General features: G+C 34.1%; 1 protein-coding gene across 1 annotated transcript; it reads left to right on the top strand.

Moving 5' to 3' along the window:
• The first annotated feature begins 6,856 nt into the window (after positions 1–6,856).
• On the top strand, positions 6,857–7,411 carry LOC139864007 (uncharacterized). Its single transcript, XM_071852600.1, has one exon. The coding sequence runs from the start codon at positions 6,857–6,859 to the stop codon at positions 7,409–7,411; it is 555 nt and encodes a 184-aa protein (XP_071708701.1).
• The last annotated feature ends 14,650 nt before the right edge of the window (positions 7,412–22,061 follow it).

The raw sequence follows: 22,061 nt of genomic DNA, 5'->3' as shown, positions 1-22,061 counted from the left end.
ATGTGGCGTGGAAGTAATTGCTCCAAATTTGCGAAGAGTTCGCCTACCGAACAATGCATTGAATCTTGACCTGCCCTCAAGAACTGTAAAGTCCACAATTTCTATTCGGACTAAAGGGTATGTTCCCAATGTTACATCCAGCTTCACTCTACCAACTTCCTTCATTGATTCTCCCGTTAATTTTCACGGTCGTGTAGCGAAGCCTATCCTTCACGCTGAACGGATAATCGCTGAAGCAATGCAAATATAAAATATCTGCTTCACTACCTCTATCAGTATAGATTCGGGGAATGTTTCTGTTTGCAATTACAGCTGAGATAACCACAGGCTCCTCTGACAGACGCCAATTTGGAATGGTGTGAAATATGACTGGAGCATACATCTATTGCTCTGTCCTGCGCTCTCCGTCTGCATCATTTTCATCCACCATACTCCATATAACCTTGATATGCAATTCAGGAGTTGGATCCCTTTCATCATTTCTTTCTTCCTTTCTGTTCCAATCACGCCGTCCACCATGACGCATTTTTCCCTGCCAAGCAAAACATTTGTTTGGATCATTTCTCTGATACTTTTTTCCTGGTAAAAGATGATTTAACTCTTCAGCCTTGATCTTTGCAATGATCTCTCTCATCAACGACTTGCAATTATCGGTGTCATGTCCATATGCTTTCACACCATTTATCACTCTGTGGTCCATGACGCTCTTCCATTGGTGGTGGGGGGTGAAAGATTTCCTTAACAGGTTCTGTAAACAAGATTTCTTTTGGAGTTTTAGTTAATGCCATGATAAGTGGATGTCTGTCCAATGGTTTTCGATGGTGATAATTGTCATTCGGATGATTATTCCCCCTCCAACAGTGTTGTTGTTTCTGGTAATTATTATCATACCCCTGTTGCCTCTGGTAGTTATCATTCCTGTTCCGTTCTCCGCCTTGCGGTCTGAAATTCCTGTGATAATTATCCACTCTTAGATACCCCATCTCTCCTACTCTTAAGTGCTTCTGAGCAATACCCAATGCCTAATGCAATGTTTTTGGAATATCATAACCCAAAGCATGAATTAATCGTGCAAAACGTTGTTGATCAAGACAAAATATAAATCCTGAAACAAGCCGAGACTCTGGTATGTCTGGTATCTTCTGACATTCAATGGTATAACGCTTCATGAAATCACACAGTGATTCATTATGGTGCATTGTTATCTCATGTGCATCAAGATGTGACAACGTGCAGCTTCTCAAACTTTGATATTGCATCACAAACTTTGCCCTCAAATCGAGAAAACTGGTAATACTCCTTGGTGGAAACTAGCAAATTATTCCCTTGCCATTTTCTGTAGTACCATTGGAAACATATGGAACGCAGTTTCATCTTCCCAATGCTGTAACCTCATAACACCTTCAAACATAGTCAAAACATCTTCTGAATCTGTTGTACCATCATAAACACCGATAGATGGAATTCCCAAATTCCTTGGCAATGGATAATTTGCAATTCTAAGGATAAAACACTGTGTTGATTCTGCCATTGCTGGTGGTTTGATAGCTTCATCTCCAGTAATCAAAGCAAACAAATTATCTACAGCCGTTGCACGGATGGCTGGTTGTGCTAATTTCTGCTTATATCGTGATGGTGCCGTCTTGGTCAAAATTCCATCCAATAACTTTCCTACCATCTCCTCAGTCATAAAGAACTGCTCGTCTTCATCTCCAAAATTCCAATCATCTTCCATAAAACCTTCATCACTGTGTTGAGTTTCAGTTTCATCGACAAGAGTGTTTAATTGATTGAATAGCTTGAACAATTGTGATTTTGAGATTGTCTTTCCTCTGTTGTTGTGCTTAACATTCACATCAGCTGTCCTTTTAAAAGAAACATTATGTGTTCCTCGCCTGGCTTTCCACATTCCTCCACTAGAACTCCCCATTAATGGCTTCTTCTATCGTGGTATGGTTTCATGAACTTGATCATCGGTGTTACCAGTGTGCGGTTGGTCATCTTCTTCAATTGAAGTTTCTTCAAGAGTTAGCTGATCCACTAGTATGTTCTCAATGATGTTTTCATCAACTGGTTCAAGTGTTATTTTTGATGAGGTTATTTTGGTTGCCTTCGTGTTCTTGGTGGTTTTGGTGGTCCTCGAGATGGGTGGCGCCATTTGTTGGTACGATTTTCTGTATAGCAGCTGTAAGGTACCAGTACCAGACAATAGCTGCTCAGCGTGTGGCATATACTGTTGATTGTTGTTTGCCCTCGAGAAATAATCTCTGCAGACCCGGAACACAGATGTAAGATTTGTGGGGTGGCCTCAATCAATCTGTGGATCAATCTGTAATGATCCATCTAGTGTATTGCTGCTAAGCGGCTAATGTGCTTTTAGAGTGAGAAAGAACTGTGTGAGAGAGAAAGTGTACTCCTCTCTGACTGAAGTTCAGATCAAAATGATGTGAAATGTGATGACCCAGTGGGTCTATTTATAGGTGTAGAATGTCGGAAATTCACGGGATACACGTGTCAATCACTGAATGATTCTGTTACATGAAGTATCCGGAATGTCGGTGGCGTGTGTTGACGTGGCTGCGTGCCGTTCATGAGCTGAGTACAAGGGCTTATGCATAGAAGCTGCCTGCAGGTCTTACGCTTGACGCTGGGCGGCCTGCTTTACGTTGGCCGGCAAATACTGAAAACCGCCAAATTTAATTATCTTTTGTGCTTTTTGATACATTTTCCTGTATGAAAATGATGTTTTTATGCGTGTATCTCCTAGGATACACCATTATGTTGGTTGTTAGGTTTCGGGGTATGCCTCGTTGCCTATTTACTTTGCGAAATCACTTGCATCCATAAATTTGCTTGAAAACAAAGGGACCAATGAGAACGCGACATGTGGCGCGAAAATCACATGTGATTGAAAAAAAAATTCGAAATTTTTTTTTTTTGAAATTTTGTTTTCGAAAATTTTTTTTTCGAATTTTTTTTTCGGAAATTTTAAAAAAAAAATCATATGTGATTATGCATGTCAATCACATGTGATTGTAAACCCAATCACATGTGATTATGCTTGGCAAATCCAATCACATGTGATTGTACAATTCAATCACATGTGATTGTGCAGGTAAATCACATGTGATTGTAAAAAAAAAATTAAAAAAAAAAATTTTTGAAAAATTTCGAAAAAGAAAATTTAAAATTTTTTTATTTAAAAAAAAAATTGAATTTTTTTATTCAATCACATGTGATTTTCGCGACACATGTCGCGCTCTCATTGGTCCCTTAAATCTCAACTTAATTTATGGACTCAAATGAATATTCCTCAAGTATATTTCTTTTTAGTAATATTTACCGGGTACGTCCCTTTACCCCCAAAAGGAATAAGAGAAATAATAATTAAAAATAAATGATTTGTTAAAAATAAATGAAACCATTCAATGTCAAAAACTTACTTATACCGAGTTGTCTAATGATACACACCACCCGGGTTCAATTTGTGGCTATGTCAAATTGTTCAAAAAGAGAGTGTGACTAGAAGGTGTGTATAATGCGCAATTCACCCAGTACCAGGTCTCGCGCTCGTGGGGCTTGATTACCCGAGGTTTTACCTTCTATAGGGGAGCCCATGTGCTTGTTTATAGGAGAGTTTTCTCGCTTACCTAAAAAAACTTACTTATAACTTAATTAAAGAAAGTATTAAATTTTAATTTTAATTTATTAAAATTATATATTGCTCATGAGAAGTGATCCGTATACAACCAACTTTTAGCCGTGCACTACTAAATATGCTTCATGATGTTGCTGATCATATATATAGGCATATATATGTATATTTTAAGTACAAAAGGCAACTCAAATACAAAAGCAAATAGAACTGCAGAAGTAAACAAGTAATTATGCGATGTGCTTAAACTCTGCGGAGCAGCGCACAAAGTGTGTCTGCGAAAGTATCCCACAGAAATATTGCGGATATGTCGGTGCTGCGCGGTTGTCAGCTCCGCGGAAATCCGAAACCTATAAATAGGGAGCTTGGCCTCTCATTTTAGGTTGTTGATTCTGTGCAATTGCTAAGGTTTTTATGGTTCGCTTATGAACACGCCCAAGCCTTAATCATAATCAAACCAAGGTAATTCGATCAAGACCGGGACATGGTGATTGATCACTTGAATCTAAGTGAAAGACGATCATAAGGTCCCAAAAACATTATCAACACCACCATCCACCCCTCATTGCACTCAACTCCTAAATTAGATCTTAGAATCTAATTTAGGATTGATCAATTGACGCCATCCGTAGGACATGAATTAAAATTGAATTCAATAAATCTATTATGTGTAATTAAATGATTTAATTGCGAATTCAATTATAGTCATGTTCTTGTTTCATGATTTGCAGGACAATTCACTTACAATATCTGATAATTTCATTGGAGAAGAAAATGAAAAAGTTAAATGACAAGGCAGTCGCTAAGAGAACTGCAAAGTTGTTGAAGCTTCAATACAGGCGAAATAACAGATTTTAAAATGATTCAGAGATTAGCAATTTGGCAAAAATAAAGCGAAATCGACTAGAAGAGCTACAAATGTGCAATAATAAATTAGTGTGTGCAAATAATAAACAAACGAAAGCTTATAAGCGAAAAGCTGCAGAAACACTTGAAAAATGGCAGCTCACGCCAATAATGTTCCCGCCAATGCAAAATTATGGCATGATTGATTCGCCAGTAGTTATATCTTGCAAAATTACAAATACTGGGATTACAATTATGAGGTACATGTGGACACAGGAAGCAGTGTAGATATCTTATATGAGCAATGCTTTCGCAAATTGCCAGAAAGCATTAGTGCAGACTTGATACCTACTGCAGTTTCGCTATCTGGTTTTGCAGGCGAATTCGCATGGCCGGTTGGGCAATTACCGCTCAAAATTGAGCTTGTTGATGAAACGGATGCAAAATTGATGTGCCAAGCATGGCTAGATCTATATGTTATGCGATCTGCTTCGCGCCATAATATGTTGTTGGGACGTTCTGCGTTATCAAAATTTGGCATAATCCCTTCAACTATACATGGAATGATAAAATTTGCAACATATAAAGTAGTTGCAACGATGAATTCCGCAACCATACAACCAATTTGTGCAAAAGTAATCTAGATGCACATGTCAAACAGAAATTAGTGCAACTGCTAATTGCAAACATGGATGTCTTTGCATGGTGTGAGCAAGACATGACCGGTGTTCCGTGAAAGATTGCGGAACATAGACTAAACGCAAATCCCGTGCTAAAACCAATAATTCAAAAGCGCAGAGGTATGGCTCCAGACCGCTTGCAGTGGCTATCTGGAGAAGTCGCTAAGCTTGTAAAAGCAGGTATTTTGCGAGAGGTAAAATATTAAACATGGGTTGCGAACCCAGTGCTTGTTAAAAAGCCCGATGGATCGTGGCGAATGTGTATTGATTTCAAGAATATCAATAAAGCGTGCCCTAAAGATAACTATTCGCTGCCAGAAATTGACTGGAAAGTTGAATCTTTGAATGAATATCCTTTTAAGTGCTTTCTTGATGCTTACAAAGGATATCATCAAATTCTGATGGCGGAAGAAGATGAAGGCAAAAATGCGTTTCATACAGGCAAAGGCATATATTACTATATCAAAATGCCATTTGGATTTAAGAATGCTGGCGCGACATATCAGCGTTTGATAGATAGCGCATTTGAAAGTCAAATTGGACGCAATCTTGAAACATATGTAGATGATCTGGTCATCAAGAGCAAAACGCAGGATGAAATGTTGGAGGATATCGTAGAAACATTTCAAAATCTGCGCAGAATAAATATGAAATTAAATCCGTCCAAATGTAGTTTTGGCAAAAAAGAGGGCAAATTTTTGGGATATTACATCACTGAACAAGGCATTAAGGCTAATCCCAAAAATATTGTCGCAATTGAAAATATGACTGCGCCAAAAACAATAAAAGAAGTGCAAAGTTTAGCAGGCAAGTTAGCGGCTTTGACCAGATTTTTGTCAAAGGCCGCGGAAAGACAACTGCCATTTTTTAAAACACTTAAAGGATGTTTAAATCAGAAGAATTTTGTCTGGATTGCGGAAGCAGAAAGTGCATTTCAAGAAATAAAGCAATTATTGGCGACATTACCAACATTAACTGCACCAATAAAAGGCGAAATTTTGTATCTTTATGTCTCTATTGCAAATGAAGCTTTTGACTCAGTATTGGTTGCAGAGTGTGAAAAAACGTAGAAACTGATTTATTTTGTAAGTAAGGCACTTAAAGGAAGTGAAATTAACTATGCGCCAATGGAAAAATTTGTATACGCACTACTCCTAACATCAAGAAGATTGCGAAGGTACTTTTAAGGACATCCTATTCATGTTCTAACTGATTTGCCGGTTAAACATGTTCTCAACAAACCTGAAATATCTGGAAGGCTTGCTAAGTGGTCATTGAATTAGGATCTTAAGAAATCACTTACCTTCCACGAACTTCTGTGAAGGGACAGGTTTTAGCAGATTATCTTGCAGAAATGACTGGTGAATTGGAAGTAATTCATGAGCAAACACAATTGCAATCAGTGCGAGGTGAAACATTAGACTTATTTACTGATGGCGCATCATGCGCAGAAGGTGCAGGTGCGAGTTTGATTCTGACAAGCCTAAATGGTGAAGAACACACATATGCGCTACGATTCAATTTTGATGTTACAAATAATGAAGCTGAATATGAGGTGCTGCTTGCTGGATTGAACATTGCGCTTAAACTAAACATCACTGGGTTACGCGTATATGTTGATTCACAGTTAGTTTCCAATTAGTTTAATGGATCCTTTGAGGCACATGAGCTTTCTATGCAAAAGTATTTAAAGTTACTAAAAGAAACTGCGGAAAAATTTAAGCATTTTGAGCTCGCACAAGTTTCAAGGAGTCAAAACAAAAAGGCAGATGCATTAAGCAAACTTGCGGCCTTAACTTTTTCACATTTTCAAAAGCAAGTTTGGGTAGAAGAGGTGCCCAGCAAAGTAATTGATGGCAGTTTGGTTGTTGCGGCAATTGAAGAGGAATGCCCAAATTGGATGAGTCCAATTATTGAAAATCTGCGCAATAATATACTGCCAGAGAATAAAGATGATGCAAGATTAGTGCGTATAAGATCGCCTATGTATACCATTGAAAATGGCATCTTATATCGTAAATCTTATTATGGGCCATTAATGCGCTGTGTTGGTCCCGCAGAAGCAGAAGTGATCATTGAAGAAGTGCATAGCGGCTCTTGTGCATTGCATTCTGGCTATAAGACTATTGCATCAAAAATTATGCGGATGGGTTACTTTTGGCCAACTCTATATCGCGATGTTGCAAAAATAGTTAAAAGGTGTAAAAGTTGCCAAAGGCATGCGCCGTAAAACAGAAAGTCGAGACATGATATGATTCCTGTTAATTCACCATGGCCGTTTTATAAATGGGCAATTGATATTGTCGGGCCATTTCCTGTAGGTGCAGGAAATGTGAAGTTTTTAATTGTTGTAATTAATTATTTTACAAAATGGGTAGAGGCAAAAGCATTGCACAATCACAGGAGTGCAAGTGCGAAATTTTGTTTGGGAGCACATTGTTAGTCGATTTGGGATTCCTCATGAAATTGTAAGTGACAACGGGGCGCAAATAGCAAAAGATCCCTTTAAAAGTTGGTGTGAATGTGACGACCCGGAAAAATTCGACTAATTTTAAATCAAACTCTTGATACGATTTAATATTTTTGACACGATAGGCAAAGTCTGTAATGTTGAGTCTCAAAAATTTTGAACTGTTTCATATGTTCAATTGACCTTCGACCATTCCCGACGATTCACGAACAACTATTTGTAAATAGGTGCATATATATATATATATATATATATATATATATATATATATATATATATATATATATATATATATATATATATATATATATATATAAATAATAATAATAATAATAACAATTTGAATTGTAATTTGAAATAATATAAAATATAATAAAAGTTATTAGGAATCTATATATATATATATAAAGTATATTAAATATAATTATTAAATAATAGTAATACTCGTTTGTCGATTCGTTGGTATTTAAATAAGTGATTCAAACTTATGTGATTTTAAAATAAACAAAAGCTCATTAATAGACTACGTAAACTTCAGACTAGTTGAAGATACATTTACTCTTATTTTGAATTTTTTATATTTTAGTTGGGATTGAGCTCAAATGACAGGTCAATTTTTATGATCGATATGAAATGAGTTTAAACTCGAAATTATGAGAAGTTGAAATTAAACATTGGTCCAGAATTAAGTTTTATCAATTTTAAGTTTGTTAAAAATATAATTAAATACCCTGAGTTAAGTTTTAATATTCCGAAATAAAACTGTCGGTAAAATGAAACAAATTGTGGGCTTCTTAACTCTGGTTTAATTCTCACATGTTTTCTTTAAACCATTGCTTTATGTGATGATAATTACATTTATAATAATTAATTCTCCTATATAATACTCCGTTGTTATCCTCTCTTTACGCAACTCAAACTCAACCCACTAACTTGATTGAATTGTTTAATCAATCACAACCATAACTTTTGATATTAACCCGATCATTACGTCCATGTCTCTTTCATATTTTTTTTTATTCAAGTAGTATTAAATCAATTCATCACCCACTCACATCTTATTCCGTTTCATGTCATTTTCTCTGTCCCTTTCTATACTAGTGTTCAAGTAATTTATCTTAAAGGAATTAATGAAAATTATTATATTACTATCCACAAAATAAGTGTCGGCAGATAAACAGTCTAAATGCTCCCGTGCATGAATTATTAACTAGGGGCACTGTTTTTCTTTTGTTTCAATCATCTTCAAAGTTGTATATATGTACATATATTACACATAGATATGGGGAACATTAAAAAAACAAACACCATTGCTCATAGTCACCACCAATAACCACCTACACCATTAACGACCACCTTCATCAAGCTCGATCACCACTTCCAACCGACAACCACAACCATCGGCTTCCACCTACTGTAACGACCCAGATTTTTCCGATCGTTTTATACTTATGAGATTAATATTTACATAAAATAAACCTTACCAACATGATAAGCAATCCAAACTGTTGAGACTTATGTTTTTGAAAAGAGTTTCACACAACGTTTGACCGTCCAATTTGACCGATGATATCACGAACTATATAACACACGATAATTATACGATTATGTATATGTACATATCTATACATATTTAACATGATTTAAGGATGGTTTAACATTTCCGTGTGAACTAACAACAATGAGTTATAAGTATACTTTGAGACCACTAACTTAAGTTTTCAAAACGATAACTATATGTAACGTTCTTTGACATATATACTTACGATTATGTGGAGTGCACACTTGTTTGAACTTATCTTGATTATGACGGGGGTTCGGGGGCAACGCCCCCGATAAGCAAGGTCCAAGGGGTGGCAACCCCTGGCGGGGTCCAAGGGGTGGCAACCCCTGGCGGGGTCCAAGGGGCTAACATTGCTTTATTAAAAATTTCTTAAAATTTTATTTTGGTCCGGTTTGACCCAAAAATAAAAGCCCAGTTTTGAGCCTCTTTTACAGTTATAAACCCATCCATATTTGAATTCTCGTTCCGATTCCTCAAAATTTCTACAAGTATATCTAGGGTATATGTAACCGTATCATACCTAGTTTCTATACGTATTTACTATTGGTATATACCAACAATAAACTTCAATTATCAGCCACTAGACATGATGTTACACGTGGGATCCAGCCATTTAACCTCATGTGTGACTTTTGTGCAAGAAAACAAACTATATCTCCTATATATCCATCCCATAATCATGCTATTTTGCACACACACACACATATACAATTTCATTTCCAATTTTCTTTCAAGTTAATTCGCTCCCTAATCTCTCTTCATTTACCTACTCAAGAACGTATCAATATAGTCATCCGATTTCAAGGAGATTACTTCCAATCTTTCAATCCCACTCCACCACTCTTTTGATTCCAAGATTTTTCTTACCTTTTCCAGTAGCTTTGTCCAAGTAACTTGAGGTAGTAACCTTATTCATAACCTTATTCGATTCATATTTATAGATCTATCTTATTTTGTGTTGTAAAATTTTAACAACAAGAACATAGTTTGAGTGATTTCAAACTTGTTCGCAAACTAAATAGATCCTTCTAATTTGATTTTTAAAAACACTTCAAGACCTGTAATATATCATATTATGACAAAATCGGATTAATCATATCTTGGCTAATTAACATAATATTTAATATATATTTACTTATGATTTGATTTTATATATTTCAGGACCACCCGTAAACAACACGAGAAGATTAATCATAAGACCATGGGTCAAGATTAATTCTGATCAATACGAATACGATGGGGTCTTTATTTATTTTATTTAAGCAACTAATTGTGGACCACTAACATCGGACTGCTAACTACGGACTAAGAAAATATTAAAAGTATTAAAAGTATATATATATATATATATATATATATATATATATATATATATATATATATATATATATATATATATATATATATATATATATATATATGTAACGATTACTTGAAAAGAAAATATATTGATATATTATATATATGGTTAGGTTTGTGATATCAATCGGAGACCAAGTCGTGATAAATACCTTCAAGGCAAAAGTGAGTATATAGTCCCACTTTTAAACTCTAAATATTTCGGGATGAGAATACATGCATTTTATGATTTACGTTATGGCCACAAGTGATTAAAAATATATATTCTACGTTGAGTTGTACCACTGGCATACTTCCCTGTAACTTGGTAACTATTATTTACATGAGGTATTGTAAACGCGAATCCTGTTGATAGATCTATCGGGCCAGACAACCCCAACCGGACTGGACGACCAGTATTCAACGGTTGCACAGTACTTCGTTTCGGTGACTACACTTGGTACGGTGTAGTAAGATTTCATAATAAAGGGAATATGCGACGTTGATTAAATGTTAAGTATGGTTATCAAGTGCTCAACAACTTAGAATATTTTTATTAAAACGTTTATATATGAAATCTTGTGGTCTATATTTATAACGCTGCTGGCATTAAACCTATATCTCACCAACTTTATGTTGACCATTTAAGCATGTTTATTCTCAGGTGATAACTAAAAGCTTCCGCTGCAACATGTTGAATTTAAGCAAGATCTTGAGTATGCATATTTGTGTCAAAAATAAAACTGCATATCGGAGGATTTGTAATGTAAAATATGTTGGAAGTCGTATTGTTATTATCACATGTAAAGTTTGTAAGTCTAAGATTATCGCTAAACGATAATCATTATTAAGTTGTTTAAACCTTGTATTTGTAATAAAAGCTATGGTTTGTAATGTAAAAACGAATGCAGTTTTTGAAAAATGTCGCATATAGAGGTCAATACCTCGCGATGAAATCATATGTTATTGTATTCGTCCTTATGGTAAGGTCGGGTTATGACATGTGGTATCAGAGCGTTGGTCTTAGAGAACCAGAAAATTTACATTAGTGTGTCTTATCGAGTTTGTCAGGATGCATTAGTGAGTCTGGACTTTGACCGTGTTTGATTTCGAAAACTATTGCTTATCCTTGTTGGTTAAAAATTAATATGTAAATATTATGTGGTATTAACGTGCTAGTTGTTATGTGATAGATGTCTGGCTTAAAACTTATTATCACATTCAGTGACTCCGAACCAGAATCTTCAGATGGTGTTCCAGTCATTAACCTATCCGATGATGAAAACGACACCTTTGGGGAAGACTCACAAGTTCCGGATGAATCAATTGAAGAGGAACCAGAAAGTGATCATGAGGAGGAAGAAATACAGGAAATTACGAAAGACAAGTTCGAACGAGGAAAGAAACGAAAGGCTACTGAAATGGAAAATCTAAATCCCGAGTCTAGGGAGAATGTTGTCGCACTAACTCCACCAGATACTTCTACACCTATTCCCGCTATTCCTATTAGTTCTATCCCGACATCCAGTTCTTCGGTTCCTCAGCCAAAACGCAGGGAGACAACCAGGATAACCTTTAAGCGATTTCTTTGAACACAAACGCTTTGGGTTAAATGATGCGCTGTTGTTTTAAACCATGAGATCATATAATGTTTTGTATAATATTACTAGTGTGGTTTGCTTAATGTTTGATGTAAGATAAGCATATGTAAAATAGTGAAGTGTGAAATGAAATAATTTTCCATGGTTAAGTATTATTTGGGTGGTAGTAATTGATTTTCGTACTAAGCTATTAAGTATGAACTTTAACGGGTAGGTACTACCCTAGATATAATTATAAAACGCTAATAAGAAGAAAAGGCTTTTATAATGATAACTGGTTCATATTATTAATAAGCTACGATGTACTGTAAATACATACTACATCTATAATATTCCATGTGAATAATTATTTTTTTCATTCTTGTTGAAGATTATGGCGCGATTGAACCGAATGACGGAACAAGAAATCCAGGAACTCATCAATCAGCGAGTGAACGACAGAATGTTATGGGTCGAGGCTGCAAGAGGTGCTGCAGTTAACCCAAATCCTCGTGTAGGGTGCACTTACAAAACTTTTCAAGGTTGCAAGCCCTCATCATTCAGTGGAACAGAAGGACCGGTTGGTTTAACCCGGTGGATCGAAAAGATTGAGTCTGTGTTTAAAATCAGTGGTTGTATTGAGAAGGACATGACCAAGTATGCATCGTGCACCCTACAAGATAGTGCACTCACATGGTGGAAAAACTATGTGAAGGCCGTAGGAGGAGATGTAGCTTATGATACTCCTTGGGAAGAATTCAAAACAATGCTAATCAACGAATATTGTTGAAAGGACCCATTCATATACATTATAAATGATTCACAATAGTTGATTACATCGCGAGGTATTTGACCTCTATATGATACATTTTACAAACATTGCATTCATTTTTAAAAGACAAACTTTCTTTACAACAAAAGTTGACGGCATGCACACCATTTCATAATACATCCAACTATAATTGGCTTAATAATAATCTTGATGAACTCAATGACTCGAATGCAACGTCTTTCAAAATATGCCATGAATGACTCCAAGTAATATTCTTAAAATGAGCAAATGCACAGCGGAAGATTTCTTTAATACCTGAGAATAAACATGCTTTAAAGTGTCAACCAAAAGGTTGGTGAGTTCATAAGTTTATCATAACAATCATTTCAATATATTAATAGACCACAAGATTTCCGTTTATAAATATATGTACACTCGCAAGTGTATAAAAGTATTCTATAAGTTGTAGGCACCCGGTAACAAGCCTTAACGTTCATGTTTTACCCTCTGAAGTACACCAGATCAGGTGTGTTTAAAATAACCTCGAAGTACTAAAGCATCCCATAGTCAGGATGGGGTTTGTCAGGCCCAATAGATCTATCTTTAGGATTCGCGCCTACCGTACATAGACAAGTAATTTAATGTTACCAAGCTAAGGGTATATTTCTGGTTTAAACCCACGTAGAATTAGTTTTAGTACTTGTGCCTATTTCGTAAAACATTTATAAAAACAGTGCATGTATTCTCAGTCCCAAAAATATATATAAAAGGGAGCAAATGAAACTCACCATACTGTATTTCATAGTAAAAATACATATAACGTCATTTAACAAGTGCAAGGTTGGCCTCGAATTCACGAACGTATCAATATTGAGATTCAATATTGCAGGAAAGTACGTAGATGCAACGGAGATGATAAACACTAGATTGAACTCACGAGCATACCCATGAACCATACCCATCACCTCCATAGCTATAACCCATAATTTCCTTAGCTTCGACTCATTAAAAAAAACTATTTTGAAATCACTCGGACAGCACTCCGTCGTAATATTTTATGTATACTAATAATATCTTGAAATAATACAGAGCAAATATATATATATATATATATATATATATATATATATATATATATATATATATATATATATATATAAATCGATTGAGAGAGTTTAGAGAAATATATTTTCAAGTTTCTATGAAATAATGAAACCTATTGAATTCTATTTATAATAGATTTTTGAATTATTAAAGTGAATTATTAAAGTATGAATTATTAAAGTGAATTATTAAAGTTAAAGTAAAGTAAAAGTAAAGTAATTGTAAAGTTAAAGTATAGTAAAAGTATAAAAACTAAGTATGTATAATACGCGTATAAATATATATAATATTAATTTAAATCGTTATATATTTAATGAAATAAAATATATATATCATTATATTTATTATACTGGTTAAGTAATGAGTTGTCAAAAGTGATTCCAGATATTTATAAAAGTTATATACGTTTTAATAATAAAGTTCTTTTTAAACTGAAAACGTTTTTGTACGTTTGAAAATAGATTAATAGAATATTATAGAAACCAATTCTCCACTAGCTTTTGTCTAACTTTCGTAAATGACACTTTTTATTTTTATTCATAAATAGCTTTACAAATTATTCTGAATATCGTTAAGAGGAATAGATTTTCTCAAATCATAGTGGACCTTTCAACAGAGACTTATAATCATAATTCAATGTTTCTGATAATTCAATCATTTCTTATATTTTTTTAATTTCGTCGATAACCATATTGAAACAAATACGTTCATATAAAGCATTATACGTTTAAATACTTTGTTGACATTTTCAATTTATAACATATACACATATACATACATATTCATATATGTTCATTTAATGGTTCGTGAATCATTGGAATTTGGTCGAGGTTTAAATGAATGTATAAACATAGTTTAAAATCCTTGAGATTTAACTTAACAAACATTGCTTATCGTGTCAGAATAATATAAAGATAAAGTTTAAATTTAGTCAGAAATTTTCGGGTCGTCACACTACCTACCCGTTAAAGAAATTTCGTCCCCGAAATTTGATAGATGTCGTTATGGCTAACAATGAGAATGTTATTATGACGTAACGATTATGAAGTTTTATCATGTCTAAGAAGTATGGATAAAATAATTCGATTACTCGAAGCGTATGAGGGAAGTTATCGTAAATAAAGGAAATAAGATAATAGTGATTCGTCGTATCTTTTGACGTCATCACGATTGATCTCCGAAAAGAAAATCTTTGTAATCTATATTGGATTTGATTATTCGGCGATTAAGGAAATTATGATCCTCTTCGAATTAATGCGATAATTCATTTTGATTTCTCTGTCGGATATTTCACTATAAATCCACCTCCTTTGTTTTCTTACAACTCACACCTTCTCAACTCATATTTTAAAGTATTTGTCAATATGCTTCATCCAGTGCTGATTCTTGATATACTCCTCACTTTCATATCTGTCGCTCTTCTTTTTCATCTGCCTCCAGAAGAATCTATTTACTTCTATACTCTTGGTTTTATAGTGTTTTTAGTTCTCCCGTGTCTTTATATTGCTATATGCATTGATATATACGGTTTGTGATTTCTGGGTTGTTGTTGGGTTTTATATCTTCCCTTATATTTCAAAGTCCTTGCTTCTTCTATAATCATTGTCATCCACAGTTAATGCTCTCTTCTATTTGCTATGATTTATACTCCCATTTCTAGTTCGGAGCTTTGTCCTTTCGTTTCTTCTTCTTGTGATTAAGCTCCGCTTGTAATGGTTCAGAATTCACAGATATAAATTTCGGAATGAACATTGTTAATGTTCTAGGAAGGAAATTGTAATGGCATGATCTTGACTTGTCAAATTACCAGAATAACTCAAAAAAGGTCGAATCATCAAGAAATATTTTCTTGATAGTTAGAGATCAAAGAGAATACAAGAGTCGTGTAACATAGCACATGATGACGTTATGATCTGTGAATCATCATGTTCCATTTAGAAACTCAGCATGAATTACTGTAATATAATCACGTTGATCAAGTGTCATTATATTATACTAACTCATGCTTCAGCTCCCAACACTTCTTCAAGAATATTCCTATTTTAAACTCGAATGTTTCAGAATTTAGAAACTAAAATAGTTTCTTTTATGATATAATACAGATAGCGCGAAGAGGTAAATGATTTCAGATAAGAATAATTATAAAAATATCTTCAGAAGTATGGATGATATTTATAATGAAAGATACGATGATATCTTAGAATGTCTAATATCAGAGGATGATGAAGGATATTGTCTGCAGGGGTTTAGAGTCAGGAGAAAGGTATTCGTTAATGACTTCAGCAAGTACTGAATCATTTGGATTCTTTGAAGGCATGTTCAGCCTTTGTGATTTGTCCACAGCCTCCTTCATACTTTGCTCAATCCGTTTTCTAGTTCCAAAGCTTCTCTTTTTATGAGCTTTGCTAATATACTATCCTTTATCATCCAACTTTTTATTGTTAAGGTCGTTTACAGTTTTTGCTACTTCATCAGCATTTTTCAAAATTTCGAGAACTGGTTCGCAGTTTAGGGTGTTTTTAGAAATTTCTCATTCAAAGAATGTAAGTCTTGGAGGTAGACGTTGTGTGTATATGTAATTGTTGATGTAGACATGCTGTGAGGTTTTAAAATACTGATTGATGATTCTCAATAATTCGTATGGCAATTCTTGTTATAAGGTACGAATGAGTATATGATAGGGTTTCGATAATTATAATGATTTTTTTTTGGAAAGTCAAAGATCAGTGAAGTTGTTGGTAAGTTTATTGCTAATGTGGTGAATATAAACGATTCCCCAGTAACGTTGGCGAAAGGGCAACGTATCTATCGAGGTTATAATAAGACTGTTTTGATTGAGAAGTCGAAGTTGACTTGCTGGAGCTGTGACAAAACTGTCTATTTTGAAACGGAATTGAAAAGTTATTTTAGCTAGTAAATGCCAAAGGGTCTAACACGGATACATGTCGAACTATGACTTGGGTTTTGAGAGTTTTTCAGGTGTATAACTGTGGGTAACATGTGGTTGGATCATCATCTCGATTGTTCCTTAGTTGAAGTGTCTTCAGGAATTTCGAAGGGTTTGAGCACATATTGTAATCGTTCATACATATGATGTTCTAACACAGTTTGAAGTCAAAGTATAGCTTTGAAAGATATAGGAATCTAAGAGTGATGATACTGGTTATATTTCGAATTGAATTATGCGATTTCAAAATCAGAATATGTAATTAAATTTGAATGAGTATGATTGTTTTGATTTATATAAAAGAATGGATATTGTTGTGAAAGTAGGGAGTATAGTTGATGATTGCTGAATCAGTATCGAAAAATGTAATATATTAATTGTGAATTTATATATCTCTCGGGTATTACCTACCCGTTAAAAAAAATTTCACAATTAATATTTTGTACAAAAGAAGTTTATTACAGTCTTTATGAAAATATATGTGTATATTTTCTTTAGATGTAATATAGATTTAATGAGTTAATATTAAATTAAACTCATTTGTTTTATGGTTGGAACTAGAATTGAGTAATCCCTAAAACTTTATAAATTGCATAAGTATTTCTTCAATAATATTGAAATTTTGAATCATTACTTTGTTATTTGTTAGTTTTCGTGAAATTCTTGTGAACTTTGCAAGGTACGAATGATGTTATTTGAAAAGTTTCGAGTACATCGATGATGAAAGTATAAAATCAAACAGATATTCGAATAATACACTAGATTTATTATGAATTGGAATTTTATTGAATTGAGACAGAGATTGTAATTAACGATGGTTAAGTTGCGGACGAAGGACGTACATCATTGCATATTTGTAATATGAATTAACTGAGTAGTTAAGATTCACACATAATAGCTTAGTACGGGAAGATTTATTATGGTTTAAAAATTTATACATATAAAATATACATATAAATCTTTCGATTGGAAATGAGTTAATACTTCATAACTCGTTGATACAATATATTTGTTGTTGATTCGTAATGATGTCCACAATGATTCTTGAACTGACAGAGTTTGTGATGTTACAGGTGCTGTTGACTCTGACGATACTGACGGCACTGACTGTGTTGATGATGCTACGGTCCTGTTGATGCTGTTGGTAAAACAATTCTAGCTTGTAAATCGTACACCATTTTCGATCAAAGTTTCTATTCTACCATCTCCGTTCACTCATCCAATTTACGGTCATAATTAAATAATCTCTAAGATTTTGGAGATTACATAACTGCGGCAGAGATATCTCTTCAATGAAGTTTATGAATTAATGCTTCATCGTTTGTTGTTGTTGATATTCCTGGATATTTACAGGGCGTATGACGTTGATGTTTGAGATACAGATTGTGATGTTGCTGTGTGGGATGTGGATGTTGTTGTTGGTGGTGGTGATGGTACTGTTGGTGTTGCTGATGGTGGTACTGTTTATGCTGCTGGTGTTTGTAACCTTTGCACCATATTCTCCAAAGCCACTACCTGAGCGCGAAGCTCGTTGACTTCTTCTATTACACCGGAGTGATTGTCGGTTCGGACGAGCGGATAAATAAAATCTAGAATTTGGTGTAGTATGTAATCGTGACGAGATACTCTAGAAATAAGAGAGAAAATGGTGTTTCGGATAGGTTCGCCGGTAAGTGCTTCAGGTTCTTCGCCAAGAGGGCAATGTGGTGGATGGAAGGGATCACCTTCTTCTTGTCTCCAATGATTAAGGAGGCTACGAACCCATCCCCAATTCATCCAGAATAGATGATGACTAATTGGTTGATCCATTCCGGTCACACTGCTTTCGGAACTTGAGTGGGATTCCATTTCGGAATTCGAGGGACTTGAACTAATGATGAATTCCATTTCGTACGATTGAATAAATAATTTTTCGATATGAAATGATTTTCCGGCTATCGGGTGGTATTCTAATTATATAGAGTAAAAGGTTTCGTAGATTACGGAGGAATTTACGGAATATGTCAGGCAAAGTTTACAGTAACAGATACGCTAAGATATGAATTAGCAGATACGCTAAGATATGAATTTTGTCTATACACTATTCATGCAATCAATGCAATAATATATGTATAGACTAAGAATGATAAGCAGGTAATTTCTGACAAAAATGATGAGCAAAACTTTTGACATGCAGACACGGTCGAAGTCCAGACTTACTAATGCATCCTAACGACTATCAGTTAGACACACTAATGCAGACCTGGTTCGCTAAGACCACCGCTCTGATACCAACTGAAAGGACCCGTTCATATACATTATAAACGATTCACAATAGTTGATTACATCGCGAGGTATTTGACCTCTATATGATACATTTTACAAACATTGCATTCATTTTTAAAAGATAAACTTTCTTTACAACAAAAGTTGACGGCATGCACACCATTTCATAATACATCCAACTATAATTGGCTTAATAATAATCTTGATGAACTCAATGACTCGAATGCAACGTCTTTCAAAATATGCCATGAATGACTCCAAGTAATATTCTTAAAATGAGCAAATGCACAGCGGAAGATTTCTTTAATACCTGAGAATAAACATGCTTTAAAGTGTCAACCAAAAGGTTGGTGAGTTCATAAGTTTATCATAACAATCATTTCAATATATTAATAGACCACAAGATTTCCGTTTATAAATATATGTACACTCGCAAGTGTATAAAAGTATTCTATAAGTTGTAGGCACCCGGTAACAAGCCTTAACGTTCATGTTTTACCCTCTGAAGTACACCAGATCAGGTGTGTTTAAAATAACCTCGAAGTACTAAAGCATTCCATAGTTAGGATTCGCGCCTACCGTACATAGACAAGTAGTTTAATGTTACCAAGCTAAGGGTATATTTCTGGTTTAAACCCACGTGGAATTAGTTTTAGTACTTGTGCCTATTTCGTAAAACATTTATAAAAACAGTGCATGTATTCTCAGTCCCAAAAATATATATAAAAGGGAGCAAATGAAACTCACCATACTGTATTTCATAGTAAAAATACATATAACGTCATTTAACAAGTGCAAGGTTGGCCTCGAATTCACGAACGTATCAATATTGAGATTCAATATTGCAGGAAAGTACGTAGACGCAACGGAGATGATAAACACTAGATTGAACTCACGAGCATACCCATGAACCATACCCATCACCTCCATAGCTATAACCCATAATTTTCTTAGCTTCGACTCATTAAAAAAAACTATTTTGAAATCACTCGGACAGCACTCCGTCGTAATATTTTATGTATACTAATAATATCTTGAAATAATACAGAGCAAATATATATATATATATATATATATATATATATATATATATATATATATATATATATATAAATATATATAAATCGATTGAGAGAGTTTAGAGAAATATATTTTCAAGTTTCTATGAAATAATGAAACCTATTGAATTCTATTTATAATAGATTTTTGAATTATTAAAGTGAATTATTAAAGTATGAATTATTAAAGTTAAAGTAAAGTAAAAGTAAAGTAAATGTAAAGTTAAAGTATAGTAAAAGTATAAAAACTAAGTATGTATAATACGCGTATAAATATATATAATATTAATTTAAATCGTTATATATTTAATGAAATAAAATATAAATATCATTATATTTATTATACTGGTTAAGTAATGAGTTGTCAAAAGTGATTCCAGATATTTATAAAAGTTATATACGTTTTAATAATAAAGTTCTTTTTAAACTGAAAACGTTTTTGTACGTTTGAAAATAGATTAATAGAATATTATAGAAACTAATTCTCCACTAGCTTTTGTCTAACTTTCGTAAATGACACTTTTTATTTTTATTTATAAATAGCTTTACAAATTATTCTGAATATCGTTAAGAGGAATAGATTTTCTCAAATCATAGTGGACCTTTCAACAGAGACTTATAATCATAATTCAATGTTTCTGATAATTCAATCATTTCTTATATTTTTTTAATTTCGTCGATAACCATATTGAAACAAATACGTTCATATAAAGCATTATACGTTTAAATACTTTGTTGACATTTTCAATTTATAACATATACACATATACATACATATTCATATATGTTCATTTAATGGTTCGCGAATCATTGGAATTTGGTCGAGGTTTAAATGAATGTATAAACATAGTTTAAAATCCTTGAGATTTAACTTAACAAACATTGCTTATTGTGTCAGAATAATATAAAGATAAAGTTTAAATTTAGTCAGAAATTTTCGGGTCGTCACAATTGTCCAAGGAACGAGGTTAGGAAGTTGGAAGCTGAATTACGAAGCCTGAAAGTTGTTGGTACTGAACTCACCAACTACAATCAGCGATTCATGGAATTAGCTTTGCTATGTCCCGAATTGGCACCAACTGAAGAACGGAAGATTGAACTGTACAAAGACGGGTTGCCTAAAAAGGTCAAGGCAAATGTTACAGCATCCAAACCCAAGACTATTTATGAAGCTATCACCATGGCGAACGAGTTGATGGACCAGATTATTCTGGATAAGAACACCGATGTCAAGACATCAGGAAACAAAAGAAAGTGGGAAGGTAATCATCAACAATCCAACAAGAAACAAGAAACCACGCAAGGTGCGGGTAGCGGTTCGAACTCAGGTTACAAGGGACGAAATCCTTTATGTAACAGATGCCACAAACATCACTCTGGTTATTATAATGTGGTGTGCAACAATTGTAATCGAAAAGGTCATCTTGCTGAAGATTGTTGGGTTCCCGCTACAAATACAAACGGTACCAAGACTCCTGCCACCAATGCAAATAGAACTGCCTTGGCCACTGTTACTTGTTATGGGTGTGGGAAACAGGGTCATTATAAGAGTCAGTGCCCGAATCTAGAGAAGAATAACGGATCTGCACGTGAAAGAGCATTTGTTATTAATGCTAGAGAGGCGTATGAAGACCCGGAGCTTGTTACGGGTACGTTTACCATTAATAACTTATCCGCATCTATTATATTTGATACTGGTGCCGATAGAAGTTACGTGTGTAGAGACTTTCACGCTAAATTGAATTGTTCATTATTACCTCTAGATGCTAAGTACATGATTGA

The sequence above is a fragment of the Rutidosis leptorrhynchoides genome, chromosome 8 (genome assembly GCF_046630445.1).
Source record: "Rutidosis leptorrhynchoides isolate AG116_Rl617_1_P2 chromosome 8, CSIRO_AGI_Rlap_v1, whole genome shotgun sequence".
NCBI lineage: Eukaryota > Viridiplantae > Streptophyta > Magnoliopsida > Asterales > Asteraceae > Rutidosis > Rutidosis leptorrhynchoides.
Note: the sequence above shows the minus strand (reverse complement) of the source record. Positions and strands in the feature narration are given on the sequence as shown.

Coding starts and splice junctions, on each gene's coding strand:
- LOC139864007 (XM_071852600.1), top strand. CDS start 6,857: ATGCAAAAGTATTTAAAGTTACTAAAAGAAACTGCGGAAAAATTTAAG.